Source organism: Neomonachus schauinslandi, chromosome X, assembly GCF_002201575.2.
Source record: "Neomonachus schauinslandi chromosome X, ASM220157v2, whole genome shotgun sequence".
NCBI classification, from domain to species: Eukaryota; Metazoa; Chordata; class Mammalia; order Carnivora; family Phocidae; genus Neomonachus; species Neomonachus schauinslandi.
Window position 1 is genome coordinate 121061561 of NC_058419.1, and position 25336 is coordinate 121086896.

The window sequence follows — 25336 nt, forward strand, 5'->3', positions numbered from 1 at the left end:
CCTTCCTTCCTTCCTTCCTTCCTTCCTTCCTTCCTTCCTTCCTTCCTCTTTTTGAGAGAGAGACTGTGTGTGATCGGGGGTGGGGGAGCAGAGAGAGGGGGAGAGAGGACCTCAAGCAGGCTTCACACCCAGCACAGAGCCAAAATCAAGAGTTGGATGCTTAACTGACTGAGCCACCTAGATGCCCCTGCATATGAGCCAATATTTTTTTCTATCCCATTCTCTGTTTCCTGTCCTTCTGGGACTCTAATTATACATGATAGACTTTGTATTTTGACCTGAGTCACTGAGTCTCTGATCGTGTTTTTTCTTCATTTTTCCCCCTCTCTGCTTTATTTTGCTAATTTTCATCACTGTGTCTTCAAGTTCCCCTCAAGTGATCTTTTTCTTTTATAGTGTGTAACATTTTTAAGATGCCATCAGGCACAGTTTTCATTTCTTCACGTTTACTTCTGGAGGTTCCATGCAGGTCTTTCTGTGTCTTTCTTCCACATATCTGGAAAGACAGTACATATTTATAATGACTTCTAAAATGTCCTTTTCTGCTAACTCCATCACCTCTATCATGTCTGGTTTTGTTTCTTTAGATTTCTTTTTTCTCTTTTTCCTTTTGGACTTGTGACTGGAATCTGAAGGGAGAGGATGCGGTCTTGTGGAACTGAGCCCTTCCCTGTGGGATCTGAAGCTGTCTGCAGGTAGATCGTGTCAGAATTGAGTTGAATTGTAGGATACCCAGCTGGTGTGGGGAACTGCCCTACCAGCACTGAAACTGGGGGTGTAGACCTTTTCAATTTGTAAGAAGGTAAAGTGTGTATCTTTTCTAAAGTGTGATTCGACTCATACCTTGGATGGGTGTGATGGTTTTGCAGAGTTGGCCAGTGTTTGCAAAATTCTTTGAGATGGAAGCCTTTTAGAAACTTAAAAATATAAGTCAAAGAATAAACAACTACATTTCACAACTTCAGAATTTGTTTTTGTTTTTTTGTTTTTTTGTTTTTTTAATTTTAAGGAGGCTCTGTGCCCAACGTGGGGCTTGAACTCATGACCCTGAGATCAGGAGTTTCATGTTCTACCAACTGAGCCAGCTGGGCACTCCTAGAATTCGTTCCTCTTTAGGAGAAATTATTTATATGGGGATTTCAGGCAATCCATAATTAACCTATAGTATTTTCCATTGTTTTTTGTAGGATTTCTAGAACTATGTTTAAAAATTCTGATACTCATATAGTAGTTAACACTAACTTTAACTTTTTCATGTGCCAAAATCTGTGCTAATTTTTTATATACTTAATACTTAGGGTAATAGTACACAACAATCATAATTATTCCCCTTTTATATTTGAAAATACTGAGACTTGTAGAATTAATTTTGCCTCCAAATCTTATAGCTCCTACCAGACTGATGTATTTGCTATTCCTTCTTTCTAGAATATTCCTCTGTCCTTCATATCATGTAACTCATTCTAAATATTGATGGCTTATCTTTTTTAAGAGCTTTTTCTTTGTCTAATCCTTTTCAAAGGTTTATTTACTATTGCTTTTTTTAATTGAAGTATGGTTGACACAGTGTTACATTCGTTGCAGGAGTATACCGTAGTGATTCAGCTTCTGTGAACTTTAGGCTGTGCTCCCCTCAAGTGTAGCTAGCTCCCATCTGTCAGCATACAACATTATTATAATACCACGGACTATATTCCCTATGTTGTATCTTTTACCCCCGTGACTGTTCATTCCATTAGTCTAATCCTTCGTTGACCTCATGTGCACTTCCATTACTTATTTCAATACAAATTAAACTATTTAATGACTTACTTGCTTGCTACTAAACATATAAACTGTAAGCATAGCAGAGCATAATTTTCATACTTTCTTTTGCTCATCATTCGGTGCCTAGCACCTAGAATAGCAGTGTGGCTTATGAATTAGTATCTGAATCCTTCCATGGGCTGATGTATTTCATAGGCATGCCTGGTAATTCCAGGTAACAAAATACAGGCAGAAGGGGAGAGAAGGAACTAATAGTTTAACTGGAGGGCCCTCACTGTCCCTGACTCTCTAGGAGTTTTTGAATTTCTGGAATCATACATGTGCCTAGTGATCTTCCAGAGATCTTACAGCAAGATTCTGGAGTGTTGCTCCCAGTGGAAGATCTGACCATTGATATTCCCATAGAAGGTGGCACACTTGCCTTCAAAACAAATAGAAAAGCAGGGCAAGGAAGAGGAAATTGAGATCAACATAAGTAAAGATGACTGTAATTTGACAAAAGGGACATGTCCTCATTGGAAGGGACTTCCCTAATATGCATGTTTCTGATTTTCTCCCTATTTTATATTATTCATGGCCAAGGTGTATAATTTGCCTGGAACCAAATTAATTGTAATCCCATCTAATAATTTAGTGTGTATAGTTGAGTTTCCAGGCAAATTATAATTGCATTTTCAAGAATAAATTAGAAACTTTTGAATTGAGAATGCTTTTTCCTATTTCATGCGTACTTAGTATTTATGTTCCTTCTTTGAAAGATACAACTGCAAGTTTTGATTGTTTCTTTTAACACTATAACATTTTTATTATTTTATAGAAATTATATATGCACACTAAACACTTAGTATAACAACTACACAGGAGAGGAAAACCAAACCATTACTCCAAATTCTACCATCCAGAATAGCCATTGTTTCCTGTGCAAGAGAGTTACTGTAGGAAACCTAAGACTGCTCTCCTTAGAAATTCCTAATTAAAAGGTTGGCCCTTGGCCAGCGTGTGGGAACTTAGATTTGGGGAGGGTTCCCATCATCCCCTAACTGATAAGAGGTGCTCCCTGTTCTTAAACTATTAGTACAAGCCATGTGGTTTGTGATGGACACCTGTTTCCTCCTGGGAGTCTGGATTTTGGGGACGTGCTAGCCAGCAGGTGCTTTTGTGACCAGCCTCAGTAAAAACTCTGGACGCGGAGTCTCTCTTGAACTTCTCTGGTGACAGCACTTCCCATGTGTTGTCACAAGTCCTGGCTGGAGGCACCGAGCTCATCTTGTTCGATGGCCCCATGAAAGGACTCCTGGAAGCTAGTCCCTGGTTCTCTCCGGACCTCACCCCGCGCACGTTTTCCCCGTTCCTGATTGTGCTGTGGCAAATCAGAGCCCACGGTATGCCTCTATGCTGAGTCCTGAGAGTTCCCCCGGTGAGTTAGCAAACCTGGTGGTGGTCTTGGGGACCCCGATACATTACCCTTAAGCAGACACCGTACCTGGCATCTCTGTGCATGCTGGCTTTTAATAATGCTTGAAGTTTAACATTATTGGAGTATAACAGAAGAAACAGAAACCCCCCAAGTTTCAGGGAGAAAAAGATTATGAAAACTATTATGAGATCGAAAGCATATTTTAAAAATTTTATATTTGCTTTGTTATTTACTGAGGCCCTAAAGTTAAGTTCAATGTAAGTTACTTATATGTTCCTCATAGCACTCCTACCCACCAATTTTTCTGGCATTATTATCTCCTAATTTTTAGTTTTAGTGTATCAAATATTCTTCCTTGGCCATAATTCCTACTTTATTCAATTTTAGTTTTATATTTATGTGGATGATAAAATGATTGAGTCTTTTATGCTAATTTCTTTATACCGGGCTTCCAAATTCGATCATATCTTTGGGTGCCTGGCTGACTCCGTCGGTGAAGCACGTGACTCTTGATCTTAGGGTTGTGAGTTCAAGCCTCACGTTGCGTGTAGAGTTGACTTAAAAATAAAATCTTTAAAAAAAGTTTGGTCATATCTTAGTTTGTTTTTTAAAAAGGAGTGCATAGATTTGAGAACCATTCACAACAGACTTTGCCTACCATTATACATGAAGTCCAAATTGGATTGCACAAACTTTTCCTCACATAACATATGAGAATATGCATTATTTTCTTTGGCTGTTGAGTGTTGTACTAGCCCATTTATTCTTGCTTCCTGCTTATCTGTAGGATGGCTGAATTTGGCATTGCCGTTGTTTAGCAAGAAAGACTCATGGGTGCTATATTCTATGAGTTTTTTCTGTCTTTGAGAATGTGTCTGTCACATATGCATTTGAATAACAGCTGATTTTTTATGTATGTAAATATATGATTTTTATACATGTATAAAACTATACACATATATATATGTAGTTTACGTATTGTTATACAGCCACTGCTGGATTGGCTTCACACATTAAATTTTGTAGAGAAATCGATTTGGAGGAAACCCCATTTTCTCCATCATAATCCACCTGCTGTTTCTACCTGGATGCCGGAAAAATTATATTTTTATTCTTGAAGTTCAATAGCACAAGCTGTATTTCAGTGTTCTTGTTTTATCCATATTCCTGGATAAAATTCCTGCCCTTTTGATTTATGTATATATAATTTACATATATATGTGTATGTATATATGTGTGTGTGTGTGTGTATATATATATATATATATATATATATATATATGGTTTCCATATGTGCATGTATATAAGAACCTATCTGCAATGTGTTCCCTCTGTTCCTGGATATTTCAAGAGTGACAAGCCCCCATGTGATGCTAATAGGAACACAAGTTCAGAGCCATGGGCTTAGCTCTCTTCTTAGTTTACCCCGAGATACTGTGTGGTCTTTAGAAAGCCATTAGCTGTAATACTGGCCCACACGCTTACTTGTTTCGTGATTTGGATAAATTATAATCTCCCCGAGCTTCTGTTTCCTCATTTGTAAAATGGAAATAATACTGGCTAGGGGGATTGGGGAAGAATAAGTGAGATGAGCAAGCAGAGCATCTGATGGAGGGATTCTGTATTCAAGGTTGCATGTGCTTTGTGGCTGGAGCAGGAAAAAAAACCCACCCAAGGCCCTGGCTTTTTGCAAAAGCTGCTCTCTTGGATGCATGATACGGTTCTGTGGAACTGAATTAAATGCCAAGTGCAATGTTCTCTCCATGTCTGAGGCCTCATATATATATATGTATGATTTCTAATGTATGAAGACAATTTACGAACTTAATGTTTTCATGTTCATCATTCCATGATTACTGCACAAACTATTTTATTGTATGGTACCTTGCATTTTATACCAAACAAAACAAAGATAATGGTATCTTTCACAAAAGCATCCAAGAACTATTATAACCTACTATTTATTGTAAGGATTTCACTTTATTTTTATCATTTGCCAGGCAAGTTGAGATTAGCATATTGCCCAGATATGGCACTAAGAAACACATTTTAGTTTTTAACCTAAGGTATGGGATGTAGGAGAGATTTGTAAGAATTAACTAATATATAATATCCCATAAAATATGAAGGATTTTTCACTTGCTCCCATGCACCCCAGAGTACTTTCATTTACTCTAGTACTTTGCTTTATCCAACCCTTCTTTGGGAGCATGATGACATGCATGAGATACTGACTACTCTAGGAAAATGCATGATCTTTGAAGAGCATTCTGTTCTTAGTTTTGCATAGCGTAAGAGCAGAAAAAAACAATGAACAGAAATTAATGAGCATGGTAACCACGACCTTTCCAAATCTTAAATTGGAGACCGTGACCTGGCAAAAGATTGCCGTTTGTGTGATTTGTGCAATGATTCATATGAATAGTTTTATAGAGGAGTTGTAGTTACGTTAATTTTACAATGAACAATTTGCCTTAATAGCTTGATATAATTTTATGAAGAAGTACAACGTTTAGCACATCCATTTGTCTTACCACAAATGTTCTCATCTACCATGAAGTCGATGGGCATCATACTCCTAATGATTTGGATAACTCGCACCTTTCCTACATTTTTCATACCCTTCTTGACAAGTCTACCAGTAATTAACTAGTAATATCACAAGAAATAGTAGGTGCTGATTGGTTAGAAGTGTCTTTACTGACACTGAATGACTTTTGTTCACAGGACGTACAACTGGCCATTAGTAGACCAATTTTCACATTTTCTTTAGATCTAGAGTATTAACATTCACACATCATTTTCACTGACTTGCACTCATTTGGGTCCTGATTCCATTCGACTAGTACCTTCTCAATAATTTATATTTAAAGGCATAGTGAGAGACCTGCATACAGCTACCATGTATTCTCCAATTTATATTCAGACGATTAATAGTTTTTCAGCCTAATCCAAGATAATGATCCAAGATAATTGATAGAGAACATCAAAATTTGCCTTCAATAGACATAGACAATGGAACAGTTAAGGAGAAGTCTTCTGTAAGGCTGCTCTACCAAATCCATGTACTTGTAAGATGATCTTCAAAACTTAGACGTTTTCTTTCTTATAAATGCCAGCAGGGCAACATGCCCGCGTGCAGATTTCCGTGCTGAAATTGGCAGCAGCACGTTGGAAACTTGTGGATGGTCACCGCGGAGGTGGCAGGGCCAAATTTCTGTCTTTGGATCTTAAAACATTTTTGTCAGAATAACAGAAGAATTTGGAAATGTTAAACAGTAAACTTGTAGCATGGGAAAAGAAAAGAGACACCAATTACTCCAGTCTTATTGAGCACCCATTGTGGGCCAACTCTGCATAATAGCACTTAGTCCTTTGTGTGCACCATCTCATGTAATATTCATAACGCTGTTTGTACTATTTCAGGCTCATGGACCAGTCTAGAAAGCTCTGGTGCAAAGATGAACGTTTTTTGTTCCCACATTTGTTTCCATGGTTCTCAAAACAATCACACGCAAAAAAAAAAAAAAAAAAAAAAAAAATCGCCATTTTCGAATCCATACCAAAAAGGAGAAATATTGAATAAACGTACAGAACACCTCTCACATCAACTGGAAAATCTGAATTATCATGCTAATTATGATCATTCTTATGTTCATTAGGAACAAATGTTTCCGATCTGGGTCGGCCGCTGTTTTTGTTTACTTGTTTTTAATTCTGCCCCATTAGCTCCGTCGGTAAATTAATAAGATGAGGAGATACCATCTCTGTGTTCCTGTCCCTCACGGTTCAAGGGTGTGGTGGGTGGCACACAGATCATGAGAATCACATGAGCAGACAGCCCATACTTTGTTATCTGAATCTTGCGTCCTACCCTCTGTTCACATGGGAAGCTTGAATGGAGCTGATTTGATTATACCATGGCGCAAACTAAGTCACGGTGATTTCCTAGCGAGCAAGCAGTAAACACTTGACGGATTTAATAAAATTATTTCTCCTTGGAAATTTCAGCCCATGTGGGCCAAGTGATTTGGGTGACTAAGTACTTGCAGCGTGCTCTAATATATACATTTTGTTGAAAGAGGAAGACTAGCAAACGCTCCATTGTACTTGTTATAGCTCCCTTCACATACTTCTTTGATTCCAAAGTTAGGGTTGGACCTAAACTTAGAGATTCAAAAGTCAACGAGGTAAGACACATCTAGCAGCTCACAGAAAAATGAACTGTGAAACCGAGTCGGGGAGAAAAGCCTAAAGAATGGACGCTTTCGATGTTACAGCATTTTAAAAAAATTAACTAACTACAAATGTGTGGTACTTCGATCCTGAAACCATGGCCTTCCTTGTGAGTTTTACCTGGAAAGTTCTTAGATTGAGACACTCTTCTGACTGAGAGGGAATAATTTATTTGACGTCCGCGATTGTCATTTAAACTTTGGGGTTGTACTTTTTCTAGCTAGTGTTTTCAGTTTTCCACCTTTTGTTAGAGGGTGAGCTCTTCCCTTGTATTTAATGGTCGTATGGAATTGACACCTCGAAGAACATTAATTTGACACTATCAGAAAGACCTCGTGTCTCTTAGGAAGCACCAGTGTCTGAAACGGCACTGGATACACACGTTTCTCTCTCTGACACACATTTTTGTTTAATTGTGATAGAATACACATAATGTAGCATTTACCATCATAATTCATGTAGAGATTTTTAATTTTTATTTTTTAAGATTTATTTATTTTAGAGAGAGAGAGCACATGAGCAGGGGGAGGGGCAGAAGGAGAGGGAGAGAGAATCTTCAAGCAGACTCCAAGCTGAGCACAGAGTCTGACTCGGGGCTCGATCCCAGGACCCTGAGATCATGGCCTGAGCTGAAACGAAGAGTTGGACGCTTAACTGACTGAGCCGCCCAGGCGCCCCCATAGGCAGATTTAATGCAACATCATTTGGGAAACGAAGCAGGAGAAGCACAATAGAACAATTTGCGTTGGTGGTGGAGTTATCCAGAGTCCCTGGGATAGGTCCTTGTGCTGAAGTTACCATGTTTGGGCTTTTCAGTGAGATTTCTGGTCCCCATCAGCATGCAGAGTAACAAGCCTGTAATTAACCATCTTTTTGGAAACGAGGTAGAGACCTTCCGTTTTGTCCTCCCCACTCCTTAAACCAGGGACTTGGATGATGGTGAGATTTCTTTTCTTTTCTTTTCTTTCTTTTTTTTTTTAAGATTTTATTTATTTGACAGAGCAAGAGAGCACAAGCTGGGGGAACAGAAAAGGGTGAGGGAGAAGCAGGCTCCCTGCCAAGTAGGGAGCCCAACGCGGGACTCGATCCAGGACCCTGGGATCATGACCTGAGCCGAAGGCAGACGCCTAACCATCTGAGCCACCCGGGTGCCCCTTTTTTCTTTCCTTTTTAACCCCGTGTTAACACACCTCTCCCATTGTGTGAGATACTCTCTGGCCAGTAGCCCTCACTCTTCACTAACGTCCTCTGGCCGGGTTCCCTGGGGATCAGCGATCCGACTGGAGGGTCAGAGCCCATCGGTGGGAAGGCACAGGCCGCGGACTGGCAGGCTTTACCAGGTGTCAGCGGATGGTGGAGAGCCACGGGCAGCCGTGCGGCAGCAGGTGTTACCAGGTGTCATGCAGGTGTACCCCAGGTGGGACCAGTGCTCGCAGTCATGAGTGCCTGGGGCTCACCCGTGTACTGGCTTGCAGCCCCCGATCCTCACATTGCACCCCTGGTCTGTGCTCGCCCACGCTGCCATACAGATTTCTTCCATCCCGACTTGGATTTGACATCCCACAGTAAACAACGTACCCTCCTTGACCATCTCCTCCGTCCAGTGTGGAGAAAGCGCAGGCTTCACCGGGGCGCCAGACGCCACTGTTTGCACGGCTCCGGGCGGACTGGGTTGTCACGGCCAACCGAGCGTAGCCTCATGCGAGTTCCGACTCCGTGCACATGGCGGGGCGGGGGGGGGCCGTCCAAGGCGGGCATCCGCGCACCCCCTCCAGGGGTCACTCAGCATGCCAGTCTCGGGGCCCTGGCCTCGGGTAGGCCTTTGGCGTTGCCCGCGTCCCGCCGGTGAGGAGGAGGAGGGTGTAGGAGTGCCGTACCCCCTGCCTGGAAACCTGCTTCAGTGGGGACACGGCACCCTACGTAGAGGGGAGAAATGGAGGCCTGGGATTTTTACCTGGCTGGACGGTTGTGCTGCGGTGAACACGGGCTTGGAGGGGCTGGCTTAGGATTAGGGTAGCAATCTTGGCAAGCAGCTGTCAAGGCAAAAGGAGGGGTATGCTCAAAGTTAGGATGCCAGCGATCGCCTTGTCGGCCATCGTCCGTCAGCAAAAGGAGGGCTGCCGCGGGAGGTCATTCCTCTGTGCGTCCCTGGTGGTGGGGCTGCTTTTAGGGACCCTCAGCAGCTCCCCACTTGAGCGGCAGAAAGAAGCCCTTATCCTCCGATTGCTTCTCCCCTTGGAGCGATAACAAAATGCTGTCCTGAACCATTTTTTTTTTTAAGATTTTATTTATTTATTTGAGAGAGAGAGACTGAGAGAGAGAGAGCATGAGAGGGGGGAGGGTCAGAGGGAGAAGCAGACTCCCTGCTCAGCAGGGAGCCCGATGCGGGACTCGATCCCGGGACTCCAGGATCATGACCTGAGCCGAAGGCAGTCGCTTAACCAACTGAGCCACCCAGGCGCCCTTCTAGACCTTTAAAGACTTTTATGTTCCCCTTGATGAAAAGACTCGTTTTGATGACCTCTTTCTGAATTTTCCAAATGCCCACACTGCCCTTTTTTAATTTTAGAATTTGTTTTGCGATTCTAACCGGTATCGGTGAAGCAGTCTCACCTATATTTCTGAGATACGAGAAAACATTTCACTTGACGTGGTTCCGTGGTCAGTTACCCTCAATCAGCAAGTGAGGGAGGCATTGTGCACAGGAGGGCGAGTGGCTGATAATGTTGCAGACTCTCCATGCAGACTCATTCCAGTCTCTTCCCTGAGCACCACGCTGATTTCCCCGTCTCCCTGCTGGATTTTATTTTATTTTTTATTTAAAGATTTTATTTATTTATTTGAGAGAGAGAATGAGAGAGAGAGAGAGCATGAGAGGGGGGAGGGTCAGAGGGAGAAGCAGACTCTCTGCCGAGCAGGGAGCCCGACGTGGGACTCGATCCAGGGACTCCAGGATCATGACCTGAGCCGAAGGCAGTCGCTTAACCGACTGAGCCACCCAGGCGCCCTGTCCTGAACCATTTTTCCGAAGGAGAAAGATGCACTTGGTAACTGGTTCTTTGCATGCCTCAGCTTTTTCCATAATGCGGGTCTCTCAATAAATCCGGGAATACCTGTTGTCACTTGTGTGTGATTGATTCCGGGCTCCACTGAAATGCCATCAGCCAGAGGCTGTTCAGAACCCAGCTGTGTCACACAGGTAACACGGATGCACATTCTTTCATCTCATCATTTATTGATAATTCCATATTGATAAGAGGTCCCATGTGCACATTAGCTCTAGAAGCTGGAAAGTATTAAAATAGGTTCGGTGAACTGAGGCTTAGACTCCTTTTTCATCAGCTTTCAGCCAGTGTTACTGCTGTGAGAATTACCAAGTTTCTGTAGGGCCACAGTTAAGACCACTGTGCTTACCATTTACCACGCAAACCGGAATGACTCCGTAGAGAATGAAAATCTGTGTATGTGTAGAGTAGTCCAGAAGGGGCCCTCAAATTGTACTGAGATGCTTTATGAACATTATCAATTATCGGACAACTGCATTTCACTGAGAACGGAATACCTTGTGAACGTGCGTACGTATGATTGATGTGTATCTGTTGCATGCAGTACAAAGTTATAACTCATGGGTCCGAGTCCTTTCAGAAATAAGCGTAAAATATTACTTCTTTGGGGGAAAAGAAAACAAATCCATTTATTTTGTAAGACATTCCGGGAAATTTTGACCAAGTAAGAATTTTTACCTTCCTTTCTGATATCTTGGAAATCGGGTGTCCTGTGTCTTTAATAAGAGAAGTTTTCTTTTCAGGGCTCCTGGCTGGCTCAGTCCTTACAGCACGTGACTCTCGATCTTGGGGGTGTAAGTTTGAGCCCCATGTTGAGTGTCGAGATTGCTTAAAAAGATAAAATTGTTAAAAAAGAGAATTTTTCGTATTCTGTCTTCAGCCTCTGTTCCCCAAGAAGAACTACGAATGCTTGACTAGCTGTGAGTTCCTCAAGTACATCCTGTCGGTGAAGCAGGGGGACTGCCCGGCTCCTGAGAAAGCCAGCGGATTTGCCGCTGCCTGCGTAGAAGGTTGTGAAGCTGACAATGAGTGCTCTGGGGTGAAGAAATGTTGTTCGAACGGATGTGGACACACCTGCCAGGTGCCCAAGACGCTGTACAAAGGTAAGGCGCAGAGGCCGTGTGAACGGAAATTCACCAGCTCATGGCGGGGAGTGGTGTGCGCGCGGGGAGGGGTGTCAATCAAAGATGGGGGGGTTGTGTGCGCGGGAAAGGGTGTCAGTCAAAGAAGGCATCCTTGCAAGAGAAGAAAAACGGTAAGAAACGCACTTTGTGCCACAGAGACACGTCTGGAACTATTCCTGGGCCATACAGATCAGCCGTGACGAACTCCTTCTGCGGCAGAGCAAATCATTCTTATTAAATGTACCGTGTAGGAAGGAAACATCACTTCAGGAACTTCCTTGTGCTTTTGTCCACAAAGAGTCAATCAATTAAGCGGCGCTGGGGACATGGGAGCAAATCGATTTAAATCCCTGGAAAATAGACTGGGGAGGGGGCACCCTTGAAAAACGCATAACAAATACACGGGTATCGTGGTTTTCCTATTGGCATAATCCAAGAACAGAAGTGTCACTGTGTGGACTTTCAATATTTTGATTAGTGTCTTGAGAACCCAGATGGAGGAATAGCTCTCTTGCAAAGATGGGGGTTCAGTTTACCAAACAACTTAGCAGACGTAGGACTTTACATTCATAGGCAGTTTCTAGAGTCCTTAACTCCTTGATCCTAAGCGTTAACTTGCCTCTTCCCGTAATTGTGATCCCCTTCTTTTATGCCAAACTGATTCTGTTGTATTATGCCCAGTTTGGGATACCCTCAGAGTATCCTAGGAGACAAAATTTTGCTGCTTTTTAGGGTCTCCTATGAAGAATCAAGTAGAATTCATCACTAGGCATTCTTCACTGCAAGTCGAAAGAGTAATCTCTCTGTCCCTCCTGCTCTCGTTCACTCACACCAAATATATATGATTTCCAAATATAGGTCAGTTATTTTTAAACCGCATAAAACGGTATTGCTGGGAAGGCCGGTGTTGAATCATGTGCTGGCTAAATTGTTGTCAGAAGTCTGGTCTCACTCTCACAACGGCCCTCATCTCCCAGATCTCACGTCCCTGCCCCTTGCCTCTGGCACACTCCCTTGGAATTACTCTCGCCTCAAATCTGTGTCATCCATCCCGTTTTCCTTGTTTTTGCATAAGACCCTGGGAAACCTGGCATAAATATTGCATCTCAAATTCAAAATAATCACTGCTTTCCCCTTCTTACCAGGTGATGTTTCTTTAATGCATTTAAAGTTTTATCATGTTCATGCCTCTCACTATAAACTACATAAAATCACTTTTGCAAAACCCAACACCATTTAATTTTTCTAAAGTCTATTATTAGGAAGCCTTTTCTGTTATTATAGATCATTTACTATTTAAGTATTAGCATTTACCATAAAAATAGGATGCTTTTAGAATGATTGTTGAAAAGCCATTTGTAAAACCCTTAGTGTTTTAAAGTGGGGTATTTGAAAGAGGCAATGTAAATTAAAAGATGCTTTTTATTTTAAAAGCATTGAAGAGTCAGTATGAATTTCAAATATGTGTGGTTCACCAGGAATAAGGGAAATATTCTACAAAGGGCCAGCATAAATGATTAATTATTAAAAGAGACTTGCCATTTAAACCTACGCTTAACTAAATATGATGGATTTTTTTTTTTAAGTCCTGAAGTTCCTCTTCTATAAAGTAGCTCTTAACTTGGGTTTTTTTGCGGAGACGGGTCAGTCATGGAGAACTAACTAGAAAATAGAATAAACAGACTCTTGACCTAATGATGACTTTTGCCTGGTGAGCTTAGGATAATAATACTGTTATTTTGAAAATACACATGTGTACATGTAGGTATCTCGCCCTTGCTCTGTCGAGCAGTCCCTGAAGGAAGGCTGGTTTCCACGTCCGGGTGGGGGTGGGGGGTGTCTGACGGCGCCACCGAGTGGGCGTGTGTGAGCCACAGGGGTCCCCCACAGCTGCTGGGATGCTCTCTGCCACAGTCCGAGCTGCTGAGCCCCCTGAAGCATCTCAGCACGTTCCTGCCCGGGACTCACCGTGTGTGCTCATCTCAGAAGAGGATGGTGGTGCTGACAGCCCGTGTGTCTCAGGGAGACGGTCCTTGGCCTTGCAGGGACAAACACACCCAGCCAGCCGGTCCGCACACGAATCACCCGCGGCAGTCCGTCGAGTAGCAGCCATCCCCGTCCTACTCGCCTGCACGTTGCCTTCTTACTGCCCCGAGCCAAGCACGGGAGATCAGCTTGCCCTCCTGTCTCTGCTCTTGCTAGGCCTGAGCCATCTTGTTCCTTAGAAGGGGCGCCCCATCACGGGTTGGGATGGGCTGGTCCTGCTTCCAGGCCACAGGGCTGAGGCTGAGCTCGCAAGCCGTTGCTCAGGTGGTCTGATTGTTGGTAGCGGGAATACGTGTGACCCTGGCTCCCAGCTGGGCCAGCTGTCTCTTAGTTCCATTTTGAGTCTATCCAACTATCATACTGGACCCTAAATCATGGTATTAGTATAGTTTAGGTCAATCAAAAGATGTACCAATGTCAAATATTTTACTCTCATAAAATCACTGACGTGTCCGTGCTTAGGGTACACCAGCCCCTTCCAGGTCTGGGACGTCCTTATCAAGGTAGTCATACACGCAACGCCCATTTGCGCACAAATAATTATCTCAGCTTTTGCAACAAATTGATACGTACCAGCCTCTATCCTATTTTTTCTTTGATTGCTTATAGGGTTAGTTAAAAAAATTTTTTAAACACAGAAAATTTTAAAATACAGAGACACAATGCTTGTGTTTGGCCTCCTGTGTTTGTGGTAGGGAAGATGGCGGACATACTTGATGTGATAGCTTCTAAAACTATAGATGCTGCAAACTTGAGCTTTTTTTAAAGATTTATTTATTTGAGAGCGAGAGAAAGGAGAACGAGAGGAGAGAGTGGAAGCGGGGGCAGAGGGACAGAGTGGAAGGGAGGGGCAGAGGGAGAGAGACTTCCAAGTAGACTCCATGCTGAGCACAGAGCCTGACACGGGGCTTGATCTCACAACCCTGAGATCATGACCTGAGCTGAAATCAAGAGTTGGACACCTAACCGACTGAGCCACCCAGGCGCCCCAAACTTGAGCTTTTTAAAAACTATGCATATTTTGAAAAGATGTTCAATGGAATGCATTCTATTTGAGGATTTAATTTGGTTTATGCTGTGAGAATTATCCTTAGCTGATGCCTCTGAGTAAGTTAACCTTGCTCGGTGTTCGAGTTTAAAACAAAGGAAAGCAACACAGAGTTTCACTTTGCCCTCCAAATAAAATTGTTAGCAGCTTCCTGCAAGACGTGCAAGTGTTAAGGGGGGTAAATGGCACCCGAGCTGCTGGTTCCCTGCAACGCAAGCCGTAGCATCGTTGTGGAAAGTTTGAGAGGCTGATTCTCCACAGGTGTACAGCATGAAACGATTGCATATCCGGACACTTGTTTTCCCTTTGATGCTCCCCCTGGCCTATTTGAAGGCCGATTTACAGCAGAGTTCAACTCTCCTCCCTCCCAAAGATGATATATTATTTTACTGCCCAAACTTCTGCTTCTCTTGACCCCCGCTATGGCATTTGGTTAGGGTAGGGCAGGAGAAAAGCTGCAGTTGTTTTCCACATGTACAGACTGAGATTAATCTGTGGCTCTCCATCCTCTCTCTTTTCCCTGTGCATAAACTAAAGTGAATCACATATCAGTTTGTTTCCAAACAAATTGGAAGATCTGATGATGGTGTGGACTTAATATTTCTATGAATTGCTTCGTATTTGAAATATTGAAATTCAGGTCTTTAGACATGGACTAATCCCACTATTCACAAATCAGTTTTTTAGCATTTTGAATACAGTGAGTCAATACCTTAGTAGTATATGAACACAATTTCCATGGGTACTGATGACCCCTAGGAGAGATACCGACTGATGGTTAATTATTGACTCATTGGAACACTATGTCTAGCTACATTTGCATAGCATTTAGACTCCTGACGGAAACGTTTTTACAGGAATAATCAAATGTCATGATTTGCTACTGCTGATTCTGATCATTGAGTTTCTATCATTATGTTTTCCCATTTTTTTTAATCATTAAGTTTCACCACAATACTTGTGATGCTTTAAAGACAATGCACCGATATTATCACATATTGTGGGATGATCACATTTTTGACAGAATAGTGTGGATTTCAGATGACTCGTTTGTTCAAAAATAATTGAAAGAAGAAAAAGTCTAGTCATTTCCATAATAAAGAACACGCCAAGGAGACATGCATTCTGCACATCTGGTTACACAACTAGGGTGCTGGGTGAGCTCCCAAGCACTGTGCAGAAGGCCTGGCAGTGGGGGCTTGGGGTCCCGGGGGCTGGGGGGCCAAGCCCCATCTGCACACAATTACAGCCGAGTGCTGGAGTTACTTCCAATCAAGCGAGCCAGCTGACCCTAATGCAAAGCAGATGGACCATTTCTCAACATGCAAAGGGTAAGATTGTTGTACATAATAATCGACGAGATTGTTAAATGAAGAAATGCAAACTGACATGGCTCTGATGGTCATTATGTTCGATTAAGGCTCTAGGTAGTTGAAGGATATTCAAGATTAAAACCTTGCAGCAAGGGGATTCAGATGCTTGCTTTGCTGCTGATGAGTTCAGGTTGCTTCAGCGGCTGGAGTATTTACTGGAGGTGCATTTACGCTAGAGGATTATGCATAGGACAGCCAAGGAGAAACTTGCACTGGAAATCTCAGAGAACGGGCTTTATGAGTTTAAAGCACTAAGCTGCCATCTTCTCTTTATGGTGCACTAAGAAACCACGTGAATCACAAAATGTTCTCAGAGGCCACCCTCTCTTCACACACCCCCTCAGTAGAAAGTGTGTCTAGGACCCACTTGGAATGCAAACCGGATACAAACCAATCATTTTGTCAAGCTTTGGTAGCTTTTTTTTCTTGACTTAAGTCTTTAGAGAGCTAGTTCTGGATTAAAACTCATCAACACACTTTGGGATTTCCATCCTATCAGGAATTTTCAGGAATTGGTTTTTTTTTTTTTTTTTTTAAACTGGGAAAGTTCTGTCAGTGCAATAAAACTATTCATTCCATCTTGTAAACTTACTAATAGAGTTTTATTGTATTATTATTTAGTATTTGCTTTTTAAAAAATGTAAGGGTAAGTGAATACCTGTGTTAAGTTTTCTCCTTTCCCTAAGGTGAGTGCCCTCCAGCAGAGAGGGGTCGGCCATTGGTGCAAAGATTGGGTCACTGTTTCCGTATCCTCTTATTTCCGCAGATACGTTCTAGAGTGTGGAATGGGACAGTAGGTTGGCTGTTCTTCAGCAGACATTTCCTGAGCACTTGCTCTTGCAGAATGTGCTCTCCTGGGCCACTGTGAGGTGTGGAATGAAGGAGACCTGTTCCTTGAGGGCTAGGGTCCATAGCTTCATGGGGAAGAGAGACATCATCCAAGGAGCTTCTGTAGTAAGAGGCAGTTCAACGCACATTTGGACAGTTACAGGCTGAGCTTCGAAGAGGGGGCAGAAGAATCCAACCTAATTTCCAACTGGGAGGTTTAGGGTAAGTAGGTCTGAGCAGTGGCATTCACTCTGAGCCTGGAAGTATTCACATATCCGTAGTCAGAAAGTAGGAGGAAAGACATTCCAGACTGAAAGTATCTAGTAGTAGTAGGAAGTACCTGGCAGTGTGTTTCTAGAAAAGGTGGGTTTAAAAGCAGGTTGTGTGACCAATATGTACCACGAGGTAAGTGGAAAGATCATAAATTTGGTCTGATGTGATGTGGAGGACGTGACACGTGTTCATTCCACAGAAAATGGGGTGCAGTTGAATAGCTGGAGAAGGTGGAGGAGACCATCTGTCCTCTACTTTAGGAAAATCATCATCACAAAATACCGTGAAGAGGGAATTAGAGAAAAGGGTGGGCTTGCGGGGATGTGGGATGGGAGGCTTCCTGAAATGACACTCTGCAGTCCAACAAAGAGATGTTGGTGGGTCCAAGAACAAGTGGAAAGTTCTCTTAGCTATCCAAAAGCATAGAGTGGTCATGAAGCTATCACTGGGGGAGGGGACACCCTCAGGAGGGGCATTTGAGTCGGGACTTGTGTGGAGAAGTTCTTTCGGTAGTGGGGCCTGCAGCTCAGATGGGGACTGGGCACAGATTTGTGAGTCCCTTGCTTAGCAGAAATACTCCAGGCACAAAAGTAAACGGGACTCCTAATGTAAGGTTGTGCACCGCGAAGAAAAGTTTACGACTTGAACTTAGAAAAAACCCTCGTGCTGCGGCAGAAAGGGAGACCTTTTCCACACCAAGCAGGGACATCAAGGACATTTGAATCAGAGTCTTTCAGGATTGTGCAGAGCTGTAAAAACTGCCCCCTTTCTCTCCTTTTGAAAGTGGCTCTTCCTAATTCAAGATGTAGAAAGAAGCCGAAAACTCAGAGAGGAACCTGAGATCAGGTCATTGCTCCTGGCAACTTAATCTTCCCCAGACTCAATTACTTGATGTTCCCCATGTAGATAATTAACCCTTCACCCACAGCGCAAACTCAGTGAGGACGTGTTCAGGCACCAATTTTATAGTAAAGGGCAACGTACAGAGTCAACCCATCAGCAAATCAAAGCAGAGACTGCAGTGGGATGGGGAATGCGTTTTCTAGAAAGTATTCTGTAGAACTCACTGACCTTTGACCAGATTTATTTGCTGCTCCTTTAAGACTGTGCAACTCCCTCCACCTAAATGTGTCAGGACTTGAGAATCCCCACCTCCTCCCCAAACAAGACTTAGCATGAATTAAGATCCAAGTGAAAATCAGAGTTGGTACTCGGTGACATCGCTAACATGCATCAAATAGTACCAACATTTTGTATTTGCACATTTTTCAATGTCTTTTCTGCTTAAATGGAAGAAATGGAAAAAGAAGTAGAGCATTATCAAATACCATGTTCAAATGAGTTGTCAGTGCGTTGGGCAGATGCTCATTCTCAGGAGAAACTGATACGAATAGCAGCTGGGGTTCAAGGTTCTGATGGCATCGAACATCACGGTACCATGGACTCTACCTAATCCAGTTAGTTTTACATACATACGAGTATAGAACTTCGTTCTAAACTTCCCTTTCCTTAATGGCTATGATTTTGAACTCTGGTTCTTCAGTCTGTCAGTCGCCAGACCACTTGCATGCACCACAGGGGGGAAAAGAAATCAGAATGATTAACTACTTGAAAATGAGACACCTGTGAGGGACTTTTGAAGCAAGGCGGTCACTCGTGCCAAAACCAAACAGTATAAATTCATCATTTTCCAATTTTAAACCGTAAGTCTATAGGAGAGGGCCCTGCAATCAGTTGGGGAATGCAAAAGATCTATGCTTTGGAAATCATTCTTGTAAGGTCTGACCACATGAGAGCATTTAGCCTTATAATTTTGCCCTTAAAAGGCAAACTTTCGGAGGCGGGAGAGGCGAGCAAACTGGGGAAGCATGTTATAATGACCTTAGACTCTTATCAGTAGAAACAGAGCGTGGTAAATGGGGACAGGGTCTTCAAAGCCTTCGTGACTGTGGCCTCATGTGAATTCCTTGTTAACCTCCAGTGATGTAACTCAGTAACTTTGTTTATTCCGAAGAACGCACATAAAAGAATTGCTCTCGAGATGACTGGGGAGAAAAAAATAGTTGTCCCGAAACAGGACCCGATGTAGAGCCTCTTTAAAAAATGGGAAGCTAGACGAAAAGGAGGTGATGCTCTTGAAATGCGGCAGGCTGACCTCCGCATCGGAAGGTTTCAAACTTGAACCCTGCCGGGGAGGAACCACTTTTCTGGAGGGAAGTGAGGATCAGTGGTCATGATATGAGATGGGCCTTTTCTAAAGGTTTTCTTCCTCAGCTTGACCGGCCCTGGCGTCACCCGCCGATTGTTTTCATTGCCGTGCTCCTGTTTCAGGGGTCCCCCTGAAGCCCAGAAAAGAGTTACGGTTTACAGAACTGCAGTCTGGACAGCTGGAGATTAAGTGGTCCTCGAAATTCAATATTTCCATCGAGCCCGTGATCTACGTGGTACAAAGAAGATGGAATTATGGAATCCATCCTAGCGAAGACGATGCCACCCAGTGGCAGACGGTAGCCCAGGTAAGTGGTTCACGGACTCCCTCCCCTCCCTCCCCCTTGAGGTAACGTCTATCGCCCTCCTGCAGGTAGAAAATTAACTTGCTGTGCCTCAGCTGAAATAGCCTGACTACCCAAAGGACTTAGTCAGACGGGGACATCATAGCCCACGCATCTACAGAAGACAGGATGAGCTCCGTAGGTACAACCCGGTGCGACGAGGAGCTTGACTCTTGGATTCCTTTGCTCAAAATCCATGTGCAAGGGAGATCATTTTCTGAGTGCTCACATTGATTTCCTCCAGGAAGTCTATTTCCTTGAGATAAACTTAAAACCGACCCGAGTAAGAGAAATGCAACAGCATTGGGACGAGTTCATATGATATTGGATCATCTAAATGACTCCTAGTTTTCTTCTGCATCGAAGCCTTCATTCTGCACAAGGACTTGAGTAGCATGGAGTATGAGTCCCATCACCCAACTAGCTAGTGGGGGGGGACCCAGCCAGTCCTCAGTCCTTGCCAAGTGTTTCCTGTGTCCCGGGCAGCTCACACACTGACACCCCACCTGCATGGTAGCAGTCCTGGGCTTTATCTTAGCACTGCGGCTTCCTTTTCTGTCTTGCCGATGAGAAAAGCAAAATATTTTCTTTCTTTTTAAGAGCTGCTAAATGGACTACCAGCTGCAAGAAACCTACACGGTTTTAGAGAAAGAGCAGATTCTCAGTGTGAAACTGCCTCCTGCCCTCGGCAGCCGCAGTGCCTTCTCCACATGTGTCTGTGGGCAGAAACCCTGACCTGGCGGGGACCGGGTCATTTTGCTCGAGAGATTCCCATTAGTCCTTTTCAGTAACTGCGAAATACATTTCAGTATACAGGTGTTGGCAGGAGGAATTTGGTTCTTTTCTAGTAGTAGTAACTCAAAGAGGATAAACACTGAAATAATTTAGAGACCCCAAAAGAAAGGGGCAATTTGATGTACAAGAAACAAATCAGTGGAGGGACGCCTGGGTGGCTCAGAAGGTTAAGAAACAAATTAGTGGCAAAACAAAACAAAACAAAACAAAAACCCAACCACTGGTCAAATAAATTTAGTGATTCTATTTCATACGTATTTTCTTAAAGTTCGCTTTAATAAAACCTAAAGATGTCTGGCATGCAGCCTAAAAGTTTATTTGATTTATGTGGTATGCTTCCTTAATGGTATGATCTCACTTACAATTTTTCCAAATTATTTAAGATTTATGAAAGTAAATGACAATAAGAGCAGCTCTTATATCCCTTCTGTTTTGGAGAAAGGAAAGGCTTTTAATTATTTTTATTATTTTCACTGGTTCATGCCTTCCTTTGTCTTCCTTCCACCTTCCTTTCTTTGTCATGGTGACTTCAGTTTTTTAACCTCAAGGGCACTAAGAGTAAATGTTGAAGTCCGTGAACTAGTCGCCTCACATTCTGCCAAATGAGGTAGAAAGCCCCCTTGAAGAGTTCAGAGCCTTCCCTTTTAGATGTTGAAGCAAAGGTGACAGCCCCTCTCAAGAGGTTACTTCAGCGTAGGGTTTGGGAGGGTTTGGGTTCCGTTTCACTTGCCGGTGTTCATGCCCTGAGCATGGCTTTGCAACTCCAGCAGGAGTGGCAGCCAAACTAGGCATCTTCCCTGGTGTCCAGTTTTATTCCTGCGGACATTTTCTTGGACAGATGTCTACACACCTCACCTTGGAGGAACACGACCGGGTCCTTGCAGATCTTACCCGGTTTACTCAAATAAGGAAGAAAGACTTGCATTGCCATGTACTTCCAGAAGTTGTTAGCGCTCTTTAAAGCGCATGGGTCCTCGTACCGACTTCCAAGACCCTATTTGGCAAGCACGTTCGAGAGGCATTTTCTTTCTGTAACCGGCAGATGATTTCATCTTCTTGCCTATCATGGAATGATCAGCTCACGTATACATTCGCTCAGATGTGTAATTGAGTGATGAAACCCCTCGTGGGTTTAATGCTACATTAAGTCATCCGACCTAAGTAGCCCAGGCATGTTCCTAGCGTTGGCTCCAGAGATCTTTAACTCTTTGGGGTGCAGTCCCTAGGAGTGGAATTAAACACCTGAAATGCCCTAGAAATTCCCTGACCCCCAGCCGCTCTTCTCATAACTGAGCACGATCACCGCACTTACCCACAAGGGCGCAGGGAGGTCGGGGCGGCGTTGTGCCGACTGACGAGGTGCTGTGCTTTTCAGACACACCCGACTGGCACGTCTGGGTAAAAGGGTTCTCTGTGCTCTGTGACATTCCTCCGCAGACCACAGATGAGCGGGTCCAGCTGACTGACGTACGACCCAGCAGGTGGTACCAATTCCGAGTGGCGGCTGTCAACGTGCACGGGACCCGAGGCTTCACGGCCCCCAGCAAACACTTCCGCTCCTCCAAAGGTCGGTGTCGCGTCCCTGACCCCACGCTCACCTTCCTGCCGGGCACACCCGCGCTGCGGAGCCTTGGTGGCGCCCTGTCCGTATGTGTGGCTGGTCAGCAGGTGGCTTGCCGTTCTTCGCTGACGGGACCACGTGTGTGTGAGAGGAAGGTTCAGAACGTCACCGGCCTTTCACCTTCACAACATCGCACAAGATAACAGAACGGGGTTTTCTCAGCTCGGAAGGGGTGGTTTTCCGTTACCAACTTGTGTTCCGTCTTTGCCTCGAGATGTTCTGCCTTAGTCACCTTTCAGTTAATTTCTGGAGGGAAGAGTTTGGTTTGAGCTCCTGGAGACTGTGCAGCTTTTCTTGAAACGATGGTTATGTCGAGTGTGAGTTAATCTCTTTTGCTTCGTACCAGCCAGACTTTGAACCCCGGGTCCCCTGTGTCATTGCTCTTAATTCTGTTCGGTTCTTATCTCGTTGCTATTGGAAAGCCTCTGGCATCCCGTGACCGCTAATGCTGTGACATCTCGGGTGAGTTTCGTGTGTGCTAGTGAACTAGGGAGCGGACGTCCCTGGACTAGACACAAACAGTACATCCATGTGTATTTCCTCCAGGTGTGCTCAGTGGGCTGTGCGCCTTCTCTGTTCAGCCCACGTCTGCTGCGAGAGCCCACGTCACAGCTAGGGGCTGGGCAGCTCATGCGCGTACTCCCCGACGGTTCTCCTGGTACGGGGACGCTAATTTAGATTGATTTTAAACAAAATGCTTTGTGATGTTAATGAAGGATGTAAGACGGGTCCCATCAGTCCTATGTCTTTCATTTTGGGAGTGTCTGAGCTGGCTGCCCTCACTTCCCATTTCTGTTGCGTGACGGGGGAAACGTATGTGTTGATGCCAGCCTGTCCGTTTCTCACTACGTCATATTGCAACCCCTTTGTCGATGTCATTTTTGGTCTCAGAAGTGGAGAGCTTGCAACCGAAATCATTTAATATTGGATTCTGTTACACCTTACGTTGTACACTTTCAACTCTTTTTTTTAAAAAGACCTTTTAGGAAAGGAAAGGTGCCTTTTTTTTTTTTTCCCCTCCATGGAGGCAAACACACGAACCAAATTTAAAAGTGCAATCACAGACATCAAACCTTGTCTTGAGACTGTGTCTCCAGTTGGTCTGATGATTTAGAGAGGCCAGGGAAATAAATCATTAACAGTGGGTTCAGAGGCGAGGATCCATAAGAGGCTTGAGAGCTCTTCACCTTGGTTTCATGGGTCACATGCGATGCAGGCACGATGTGGTCAAATGTGTTACCATCTGTTCGGTTGCCTGGTCTGGTGTTTTCAGGTCACGGCTGCAGAAACAGCAGACAGAAGCCGTTGCCAGCCCTTTGGAGACAGATGTGGAATACCTTTAGGGGTTGGGCGGGATCTGGGCAAAGCTCCACTGACAGTTCCCAGGGCCGGTCATGTGGCTGCCAACTGCCTGGGAGGCATCCATTCTGAGCAACTCGCAAGGCCTTGCTGTCCCGGGATGCCCCCAGTATATCTGAGCACCTGAATAGTCTAGAACTAGAGCTGCACCCCTCAAATTTAAATGGGCTTTTGCTGAATGAGAATGCACCATGTTGGGGAAGCATAGCCTTCACCATTGCGCTGTTTTCTATTTCCTGATTTTCCAAACACACCCAACACCGAGCATTCCAGACTCTAGTCCTTGCAGTTCTTGCAAACCAAAAATGTCTGCACGGAATACACAGGAGATTCTACTCTTTTTCCAGTGAAGATGCATCACGGAATGATGGAAATGGAATAGATCCGCTAAATGGCTGGCGACATCTCCTCTAGGATTTGTCTAAAGGGAGCCTGACCATTGACAAGATGGCACCACGTCCTTCCTCGCCTTATTCAGATCTCATCAAATGGAGAAATGGGCCTTAATGGGAAAACGGTGTTTAACAACCTTACTGAAATACAATTATCGTACCATTAAATTCATTCCTCTTACGCGTACAGTCCAGTGATTTGTGCTATTCACGGACTTGTGCATCACCATCGTCCACTTGTAGAATCCACCAAGAGCCTCCAGTGCCTTCCTGGGGAAACTTTAAAGTAGAGACAAAGTTAGTTTTGAGTCTTCACCTTCCCATCACTCATGTTTCATTCCCTTTTGTATTAAATATTTGTTAAGCTCCTATGTGTGTCAGGCACTGGTCTAGGCATGGGCGATAATAAATGAATGAAAGGACAAAAATGTCTGCTTTTGTGGACACACACACTTACGCCAGTTGCGGGTATGAGGAAGCAGTCAACAAGATTAATAAGTAAAATACTGTTGTACAGTAGGGTAGGTAGTGACAACTGATGATAAAAATAAAGATTAGAACAGAGGAGATGTTGGGGGGGGTATTTTGTTGTTAGTTTTAGGGAGGGTAGACCAAGGTTTTGCTGAGAAAGAGAGGTTTGTCTAAAGGAGGTGAAAGAGTCAGCCTTGCACCAATTTGAAAGGAGAGCATTCCAGTTCCTGGAAGCAGTCGGTGCAAAGGTCCTGAGGCAGGAGTGAGCTTGCCGTGTTCATGGAACAGCACAGGAGCCCGAGGGTTGAGCTCTGGAACAGGGCAGGGGAGCTGGAGATGAAGCCTGAGAGGAAGGAGGGAGGTGGGGCGATGGAACCATTCTAAAAGTGGGTGATGTGGGCTGCCCAACTCAGAAAAGTCTAAAAGTCATTGCACTGTTCATGTAATGTGAGTGAGTTTTATGGAATGGAAGTTAAGTCCCAATAAAGTCACTTAAACAGTTTTTCCCCAGTAAGCCCCCTTTCTCCACTTGAAGAGATTGAGTAAATGGGGAAAGATGTGGTGCCATCTTGCAGATGGTTACGTATCCTTTAGACAAGTCCTGCAGGAAATCTTTGACCGTCTGGCGGAATTAAGACACTCCCATCATTCCACGATGCATGTTCGCTGAACCTACAGTAGAACCTCTTACGAATTCTGCACCAGCACTTGCGGTTTGCTGGGGTGCCAGACCCATAGTCTAGAATGCTCCTCACAGTGAGATGTACGGAAGTATGGATACGGGGCGTATTTGTAAAACCGGGAAATAGAACATTGCACCAGAGGCTGCCCTGTTTCCAAAAATGGTGCATTTTCATTTAGTAAAAGCCCTTTCATTCCTGCTGTGCCCCAGAACTGAAACTGTACCGTTGTAAGTCCTCTAGTGCTTTAAAATGGCTTTGAGAAAGATTGATTGCTTCTCAAATAATA

The 25336-nt window shown here is 44.0% G+C and overlaps 1 protein-coding gene and 1 non-coding gene across 3 annotated transcripts in view; one reads left to right on the forward strand and one right to left on the reverse strand.

Annotated features, from left to right (window-relative positions):
• The window catches only part of ANOS1 (anosmin 1), a 191991-nt gene that overhangs the window by 114087 nt on the left and 52568 nt on the right, over positions 1–25336 (forward strand). The window contains exons 4-6 of one of the 2 annotated variants that reach the window (XM_021701177.1): positions 11366–11588; positions 19509–19693; positions 21962–22091. In XM_021701177.1, coding sequence (XP_021556852.1) covers positions 11366–11588; positions 19509–19693; positions 21962–22091 — 538 coding nt within the window. The remainder of the gene's footprint in view (positions 1–11365; positions 11589–19508; positions 19694–21961; positions 22092–25336) is intronic. The other variant, XM_021677511.1, reaches the window with a different exon arrangement.
• On the reverse strand, positions 1019–1091 carry TRNAR-CCU. Its single transcript has one exon. It is a non-coding gene; the product is annotated as a tRNA-Arg (tRNA).